The sequence below is a fragment of the Alligator sinensis genome, unplaced genomic scaffold, assembly GCF_000455745.1.
Source record: "Alligator sinensis unplaced genomic scaffold, ASM45574v1 scaffold404_1, whole genome shotgun sequence".
NCBI classification, from domain to species: Eukaryota; Metazoa; Chordata; order Crocodylia; family Alligatoridae; genus Alligator; species Alligator sinensis.
Window position 1 is genome coordinate 4,531,628 of NW_005841839.1, and position 9,367 is coordinate 4,540,994.

Here is a 9,367-nt window from a genome sequence, read left to right on the forward strand (position 1 = left end):
TAAGACTGTTGGCTCTACTGATGAATTATTCCTACTGCGGGGGAGAAAAAAATCAAATTCCAGTTTGAATTTTTCTGGTTTCATTTTCCAGCCTCCGGGTCTTGGTCTGAGTGCTCTGCTCTCAGAAGTCTTTTCTGTGGCCATCAGTTTGCAGGTGGTGACTGGCACTTCAACTTTTCTTTGATAAATTAAATAGCTTGGATCCTTTCAGTCTCTCACTGCAACGCAGGCTTTCTGGATATCACATGATCTTATAGGTGTTCTCTGAACCCTTTCCAGTTTTTCAACATCTCCTCTTCTAGGAGTGTGGACACTAGAACTGGACCCAGTATTCCAGTGTTGGTTTTGCTGATGCTGTATGCAGATATTGTATTATCTTTCTACATCCAAGGATCACTATTAACTTGTATACATTGCCTATTGGATCAGAACTGGATCCAGCTAGTCTTGTATTCTGTCTCCAGTGAGTCCCAAAACTTGATGGTGCAGAGAAACTTGCAGTGTGAACAATACTTTCATATAGCAGTTTTAAGATTCCCACCTTTCATGTTCAATAACTCCTTCTGAGAGAGAGAGAGAGTAGAGACTCTTGATCTACCTGCTCCAGATGCTGATTATTTTATGTACATTTCTCATGTCCTCCCTTACTTGCCTCTGTCCAGTTTTTCTTATGAAAGAATGCTCTGCTCATCCCATTGTACTTCTCTGAACCTTCATCAGTTTTGCAGTATATTTTTTAAGGTAGGATGACCACTACTCCACACATCCAGCAGAGGCCCTATCATGGACTTACACAAAGGACTTTTCACGTTTCCTGTTTTATTTCAATTTCATTCTTTATGCATCCTCATATCTGACTTTCTTTTTGAACTACAGCTGCACTTAAGCTAGAGGTTTTCATGGAGCTGTCTATACCAGTAGCTTTCAACCTGTGGTCCATGGACCCCTGGGGGCCTTCAGACTATGTCTAAGGAGTCCACGAAAGATGATTATAATAAATCGAGGGGTATGTGAATACTCACACATACAATTCAAAGGGGTCCACACCTCTGTTCAAAACTTTTTAGGTGCCTGCAAATGAAAAAAGATTGAAAACCATCGGTCTACACAAACACCCTAAATAAAGGGATGCTTAATTTTTTTCCTTTATGCCAAAGATACGCCTGGAAAAATGCATTCATCACTGTAGCACAACTAGTCAAAGCAATAACCTGCTTAGCTTTACTGGGGTGCTTAAACCATACAGCACACGAGTTGTACTGGCAAGAGCTTGCCTTGCATTAGGCTAGGGTGCAGCTGATGGCAGTTGCTTTTCATATGTAATTCTGAAGATCTGAGGAGAGAGTGGCATTGCCTAAACCTGGAACTGTGCAGACTGAAAGAGGTCAATTTCCTGCTGCTGTTAGAGTCAGGGCAGATACTGGTCACGTTGTAAAGCCTTGAGGGCTGTGCTATGCCTAGTGTTGGTTTGAACATGTGTCAGTGCAAAGGGTGGCCTCAGAGGTGAAGATGGGAAATCTATTCCCACATGACTGGCAATGCTGCCTCAGCTTCCAGAATTTACTTAAAACATGACCTAATAAGCTGATGCCCCATGTACTTCTGCTTAATGTGGAGCAGGTGTTGTAAAGGGGTGCAACTTCCTTTTTTATTTAAAAAGAAGCCCATCTTTCAGATGCTAACTCTGTTCTGGCTGTCATCCCTTTATTTCCTCATGCTGTTGTAGGCTGTGTTTGTGGGTGAGGCAAGTGAAGCACGTATGATCTATAGGAGTATGTGACTCTGTCTCACCAGCCCTCAAGCGCTCCAAATGTTGCAGCATTAGTTGTTGATATAGACTCCTGTTGTCCCCATAGAATAATATTCTAAAACAAGGCAGTAGAAGACTCTCAAAGCTGTTGTATGGTTAAGTCTGCATGTTGGGAGAGAATAAACTCATCCAGGATTTCTGGCTGGTTAAAAATGTTCCCTACCCTCTCTAGCTTTTGAGGTTGAGCAAAGACATGGAATCAGTGACCTTTAAAGAAAAGCAAAAACTGCTGAGAAACGTTTATGGGTGGACAGAGGTTCTTTGCCTGCACATTCACAGCTGAGTGGTTAAAACATATGGGTTCTCCATAGCCCCTCTGGCTGCAGCTCATTCTACCTCCATGCAGCTTGTAGAGAGGACTGTTTACATCCATAAAATAATTGACTCAGTTTGGTTTTATAATAGTTAACTTTTTTTAATATATAATAAACTTTGGACAGTCATGCACCTCATGGTTTGCTTCTTCACTATGACTGTGGCTGGTTTAGGGGGTTTCTGGTGTAATGACTTGACCTCTGGGCTTGAGCTCCTAAAACTCAAACTACTAAGTGTCTTGCATTTCCCTGAACTGTGCTGCCATTGCACTTCAGAGCTTGAGAAATTGTATGATGCTAAGTGATCATAAAAATGCAGCCACAGTTTGTAAATACATTAGAAACACTCATGGGGCTAAATACAAAATGATGTATTTAGGGGATCCATTTTAACGATCGGATAATTGTCAGCTTGAATTTTGGCCCTGTTTATGGGACTTTCATTTAGTTCCTATCCTATTGCCCCTTGGCTGCCTTGGTTCTACATGTTCTTTGGCTGTGTTAACATTTTTAAAGCCAGTAACACAATGAACTGACATTTGAAGTTAAAGGTGAATAAAATGAGCAGGCTTGTTTTAAAAATGTTAACAGGTGAGAATCTGAGGTGACTGCCCTAATGGCCCTCAGAGTAGCCCATCCATTATGAAAGTTTATTAGAAATGTCTGCAAATGCAAGCCAACAAATAGACATTTGCACTTGCTGATGTTAACACATTTATTACATACAGAACAGATATGGTTCATTTGTTTGATAGCATAGGGGACAAAGCATGGGAAAGTATTCATACAGCAGTCTCTTTACAGAATGCCATCTTCAGACCGAACAGCGGAGTTTACAGGCCTTAAGACACTTTTTTTTTTTTAAATCCTTTTATAACATACAAGGTACTTTACATACATCACAGTGGAGATATGATGGGGAAGTGTAAGCCAATCAGCTCTCACCTTGCTGCCCAGTAGCCACCGAAGGATGACAGGAACACAGCAGCAGTGGCCATAGCTGCCCCCCCTTTTAAATGTGTGCTTCTCTTCAAGGAAAACATGCTTCAAGCTGCAAGGGAACTGAACCTGCTGAGATGATTTGAGACCTCTTCTCTCCATTTGCCTTGGAGCAATCAGTAGGAGATAGAGGAGCAAGTACTGTCACTGATAAAAACAGATACAGAATGTTTCATAGTTTTCATATGGAGCATTCAATTTAAATAAGCAACTGATGTCAATTCCATTTTATGCTGTCAGCCCAAATTAACTGGTGGTAGTACATGTTGTATGGAACTTGCTATTTTTTTTCCTTCCTCCCTCCCTACCTCATACTCTGTTGCTACTCACAGTGACTTCTCCTGTCAGACAGCATTTCTGGAACATGGCCATGGCATAACAGAAGCCTGGCTCATTCAGAAAAGCCTCTCAGTCACATGTGTCGCACTGGGGACCCCTTCCCATGGAGGTGTTCTGCTGCCCACACCTACTAAAAGGATGCTGTAGAAACAAACAGCAAAGCTGGTACATGACTGCAAGACATGATTCAGAACTCATCCCTACCTCAATCTGCAGCATAGTATGCTCCCTCAGTAATCCAACACTGCTCACAGGCAATTTGTGGCACCACCAAATTTCTCTCACTGCTAAGTAGGATGCTGAAGCCCCTGTTCTCCGGTATGTCACTGCTGCTTCAAATGGTCTGATGTGCACTCTCTCTCCCAGCCTTCTCTGTACTATCCTTGTTTGCAAAGCTCTGGGCGAAGGTATTGCTGCTAAACAAAGGATGCATCCAGCTACAGCTCCATGTGTACCATGTTCCAGCAACACAGAAGTTACTATAGCATACAAGACAATTGGTCCATCCACTCCAGTATCTTCTCTCCAACTGGGCATGCAGCTAGATGCATCAGAGAAAGGCAAAAATTTCCCTAGGATGTATCTATACAATATGGGCCATGTTGTAGGAAATGAGGGAAACTTCCTTGAAAGCTTCAATTTAGCCTCACCTAACAGGCAAACAAAGAAGCAATGGGGCATGTTAGAAAGGGACACCAACACCTTCCAAGCACAAATGCTGTGCTCCTGTATGGCAAATTTCAAACAGCCTGCCTGGACAGGTTATTTCTTGCTTCTTCTTAGGCAGGAAGTTAGGTACATGATGGACAAAGCACAAGGAAGTCACTCCTCACCTCTTCATTCTGGAGTGAACACTGCATCCTCCTCCTATATGCAGGGCAAACCAGTGTTTGCAATTCCATGGAAGGACAGTGAAAGCCTCTCCTGGGGACCATCATGCATTCCAGTAGTGAAACAATTTGATCTTTTCTGCACACCCAGAACTGCAAACAGTCCATTGCTTGGGGCACCAGCAAGGGGAGTCAGAACAGCTGCATTCGTTCCCTGCTGTCACAGGCTGCCTGAGTGACTTTGGGTAAAACATGGTTCCCCATCTGTAACATCCTTTCCTCCCAGTCACGGTGAGGGATACACTTATTTCTCCCTGCAGAAAGTCAGCAATGCCCAAAACGGGATGTTGTCTTCACAAGTCATTCAATAAAACCTCACTGTGTTAACACACATCATAGCACAGCAACACAGAGGACTGCTTAACTTGCCTTCACCTACACTTTACAAATTAACACCCATTGAACAACATCAGCTTGTCTCTCTGCATGTTTGGGGCTTGTAAAAATAAGGAAACCTAAATGTCTTTAAACTTTCCCTTCCAAAACTTATATATGGAAAAAGTATTTCAGGCTTTTCCTTCAGCTAACCAATGAGATTTCAGCACGTATTCACTGCTACAGCATTCCAGAATGCTAGAGGCCTTTGATATCAGACACCTTCCTTCTATCTCCCTACCAAGCAAACAGTCCTTCCCAGTCTCACATTGCCCAGCACAGACTCCATGTTACCTAGTGACCAAACAATAGCAGTAGAGGAAGGAGGGAGACTCCATCTTTCCATGTGCAGAAAGTATTCTTCACTGTACCCCTTCTTCATAGGACTGTTGCCCTATCACCAAACAATAGAAACTTTTTGTGGTCCCATCTCTGCACATGGGCTACCCTTAGATCTGGGGTAATATTCTGTGCCTGGGTACAATCTACACAGAGGGGAGGGGATAGGAATTCTATGTGGTGAACAGGAAAAGATTTCTTTGGAGCTGTTGGCAAGCGGCAATTCATCAGCTTCACTTCAGTGGGGCACATTGGAGAGATGCACTGCTTCTCATGCAGGTGGGAGTGAAGCAGCCTTCCTGGTAACATGGGCCAGCCCTTCCAAATCAGAGGTGCTTGCACAGGTTTTGACTGCCAGCTTCACTCTGAAGATTTTCTTCCATTTTTTCCCTTGGAGACACCAGCATTGGAAGGAGAACAACTACCTGAGCACTCAAAGAGCATATGGGCCCAAGATGAAAGCTGCACGTTCAGAGGTTAGAATGGGTTGCAGTCCGATGCAGGAGCTGCTGCAGGTGTCTGGGGTTCCGATTCCAGCAGTAGATATAATGCAGGAGTTCTGTATGTACATCTTGGCATTCAGCGGGAGGAGGGAGAGTTACATTGGCAGGAAAGGAGAGACTCTCACTCAGGGATGTAGGAGACTTGCCACACGATAATGTGGCTTCTCTCAGCCTTGGAAAGCATTGGCTTCACTTGGGTGGCATCTCCAGTGTTGTCCTCTGTTTCATCATCTTCTCCATCCCCTGACAAGAAAACACAAATGGTGAGAAGGGGGGACCAGGGAGAGCCCACACATTGCTACCCTTAGGAATTTTCACAAAAGGCTTGTCATTCAGCTGTGATCTTTGCTACCTGACCACAAGCAGTATTGACTGATATCTGCCAAGTCTGGAGGGCAGTTGTGAGGACTGGAAGCATTTCAAAGTCCATGTACAATGGAAAGACAACTCCTCTACTCCTTCATAAAAATGTAAAACCATGATTCTTTGGCATCCCCAATTTCATGGATTGGCCAAGTGTCCCCACCAACATGGACGAGCCCATAAGTCTAACCAAGGGCCTCCTCCAGAGTGTTGCACCTGAAAATGCTGTGATTGCAGCATTCAGCCATCAGTGTGGAAAATCATAGTGCAGGGATGGCCAACCTGCAAGATGAGTGTCACAAGTGACACAAGCAGCCTGTGTGTGTGGCAGGTGGCAAATCAGGGAGGGGACAGGCAGCACAGCAGGTGATAGGGCAGGAAGCAGAAGACAGAGCAGGAGATCAGGAGGCAGAAGGGGATTGGACTGGCACTCAAGGAGGGTGTGGGGCTACATTGTGGCATGCCTGCCAAGAAGGTTGGCTCCCACTGCTCTAATGAATATCATCAGGGCTCTGTACAGACTGTCTTGTGGGGCAAAGACAAAGCTGTCTGGGGTCTGTTTGTTCTACTGGTATGTGGGAGTGAGGTACACAGATCTTGGTCTATACAGATCATCAGGAACAAGTGGAAATAATTTCCTGAATTCACTCCTCAGCAGCAGTTTCATCCCTTGAGTCTCACTGGTCCCCACACATTATGCCTGGCCCTTCCCACAAGGCAAACAACAGGTGCTCACCAATCCGGAAATCGATGTACCCCTCTCCTCCACTCAGCACCAAGACATTCTTCAGCTTCTGCCCCTCAGTCTCGGTGGCTGTTGTACTGGGGTTCTCAGAGGGGCTGTCCAACACACTTCCATTCAGGGTTGCAAGAACATTGCCTGAAAAAACATGGGGGCCCCTTTCAGCACCTCTGCCACAGTCCCTGAGCACTCAGCTCAAGGTCACAAATGTGGTCAAGGCCCTGCCAGTCCAATCACTTTGGTGAGTGAAATCTGGTTTTTATTCCAGTTTGTGCATAAGAACAAGGAACTGTAGGAGTCACTGGTTCAGCTGCAGGAGGTGCGAATGGCACCCACAACATCCTACAGCAGGTCAACTCCGGCCTCCCCCACCATGAAAATTACAATTGATGCCAGACCCATCCTGAGAAAGTGCTGTGCTTCCCCTTACCAGGCACAGAGACAAAGAACTTGACAGCATCCCGGTGGCCGTGGAAGCAGAGCTGCGCCTGAGCCATGGAACAGTAGGGGATGAAGCTGCTGGCAGATTTGTCGCTGCTGTCATCCCCATACACATGAATGACTCCACCAGAGCGATTCCCCTCTCCTGATGTTGGGGACGTCTTATTGGCTGAGAACAGGAGAAGAATAACCCCAAGTAGTAGATTTGTGCCCATTTATACAGCAGCCCCAGTCAAAGAGAAAAGTCATGAGTACCACTGGAGAACCTTTAGAGGCCCCGTTTAGTGTCCTGAGCATGATGGAAGAGACCATACTAGATTATACATGCCATCTCCCTGTCAACATGGTGGGGACACAGTTACATCCCTTCATGTGAGTAAGCTGTGCCTCTAATCAAAGGAATGTCTGACTAATAGGGATGTCTTTGGAAAAGTCCCACCCCTACAAAGGAATACGTTAAGGGCACTGTGATAAAGGCCTCCTCCCCCTGCTACGGCAGCCATGTTTCAGAACTCTGAAGAGTTGAGAAAGAACTTACTGTTCTGTAGCCAGTCATAGGCCTTGGTACTTAGGTGGGTAACGTGAGGAGTTCACTGCCCTAATGAAACAATATGGCCGCTTGGCCTACAAGGCCCTTGGAGAGTTGTGGCTGCTTTCTGGACTGATGAAATTGCTGAGTTTGAAAGGCAAGCCCCCTGCTAACACTGATCTGCCAGAGTACAGGGTGGCAACATAGTCCCTGCAAAGCCATAGCCCAACAGGACAGAGGTGGAGTCAAAGGGAACCAGGTTTCTTTTCTAATCTTGGAGAAAAGGTAGCTGCCAGCCTCAGTCACAATACCCTGAGACTGACTATCTGGACACTGAAGCCCTCCTGAGGGAGGCTGAACACCCTTAAAGCCCATAGAAGCTCACGCTGCTCAGCATCTTGCAAGAAATAAACTCCATTTACCAGCCTAGGACTCAGTGCTCAAGATGGGAGACTTCCCTGCATGTGTATCCCAGGCGCGCGCGCACACACACACACACACACTGGGGAATGTAGAACTTTCGGTCCCTTGCACAAACAAACTCCAGTGTGGTGCTCACTCTAGCAGGGACTTATGTTTGGTGTCATTATATGCACTATTATATCTATTATCTCAGTTATTAAATGAGAAATAAGAAATAACTCTAAAATCAAAGGAGACCTGTTTCTCAAGCCAGGATTTTGGGATCACGGGCAAAATAGCTGCATGGAAGAATAAGAATTGATCAGAAAAAAGACCACAGCTTTCTGCACCAATGTACTTTGACTTGCTATAAGCAGCTGCAACTGGACGGTGTCACTTTACAGTAACACTGGACTCGTTGCATCAAACAATGAGTCCAGTTAGCCTTGTGTTCAGCCTCTATCAGTGGCTAGTATCTAATGCTCCTAAAGAAGGAAAATACACTCAGAATGGTCCTGGCCAAACTTTAGGACAGGGTTGCTTATTAAGCCTTGCAGATGGATAATAAAGCCTGATCCAGGAATTGGGATTCCCATGGTATCGCCCCCTTCCCTTGCATAAGTGCAAATGATTTTTAATGCTCATAAACTGTCCAGTCCTTTTCAAGGTCCTGCATTACTACTCTTGGCTCTGAGGTGCCACAGCACTGGTACCATAATTGTTCTGGAAAGTGATGGAGCTTGGGGAATCCCTGGAAGATCAGATAGACAGTCTGTTCTGGTCTGGCCAAACAGATCTCTACTACTAGGATTACAAGGAGCACACTTTTGGTCATCACCTTCCCTGACCTCAGCTATCAAAATAAAGGAGCTAGGTGGAAAAAAAGTACTCAATTACACAGTAAAACAAATGGGAGGGCTACTGAGAAAGAGTTGAATGCCCCTAGCTCCAAGGGAATGAAGATATTTACATTATCATCTTTGGGCTCTTCTCAGTGACTGCTAGTTAATGTGCGAGAAATGAATGGGTAAGTGAAGGGAAAGAAGTTAATAAACGGATGAAGGGTTAGGAAAGTGACTGGGAGGGACAGCTGGTGCACAAGGAATGACATTTGAAATCCACAAGGAAGGAGGTACTGGACTTACCCCGGAGCCCAAGGAGTTGGCCTCGGTGGAGGACTACAGCTAGGCCACGCAAGGAGTGGGGAACAGAAGGGAACAGGGAGAGAAAGACAAGTGGGGAGAGAAGAAAAAGGCAGTTATTAGGAGAAATTTCTGGGAGCCATAGAAATACACACATTGAGAGAGTGCCAAAAAGAGCG

General features: G+C 45.2%; 2 protein-coding genes across 8 annotated transcripts in view; one reads left to right on the forward strand and one right to left on the reverse strand.

The window, feature by feature from the left end:
• The window catches only part of NME3 (NME/NM23 nucleoside diphosphate kinase 3), a 19,898-nt gene that overhangs the window by 5,259 nt on the left and 5,272 nt on the right, over window positions 1-9,367 (forward strand). The gene's annotated exons all lie outside the window — the stretch shown is intronic.
• The window catches only part of MAPK8IP3 (mitogen-activated protein kinase 8 interacting protein 3), a 75,229-nt gene continuing 68,271 nt past the window's right edge, over window positions 2,410-9,367 (reverse strand). For all 7 annotated transcript variants that reach the window (XM_025204076.1, XM_025204068.1, XM_025204045.1 and 4 more), the window contains 4 exons: window positions 9,192-9,230; window positions 7,105-7,284; window positions 6,669-6,812; window positions 2,410-5,812 (listed from right to left, as the gene is read on the reverse strand). In XM_025204076.1, coding sequence (XP_025059861.1) covers window positions 5,691-5,812; window positions 6,669-6,812; window positions 7,105-7,284; window positions 9,192-9,230 — 485 coding nt within the window. In that variant the 3' untranslated portion in view covers window positions 2,410-5,690. The remainder of the gene's footprint in view (window positions 5,813-6,668; window positions 6,813-7,104; window positions 7,285-9,191; window positions 9,231-9,367) is intronic.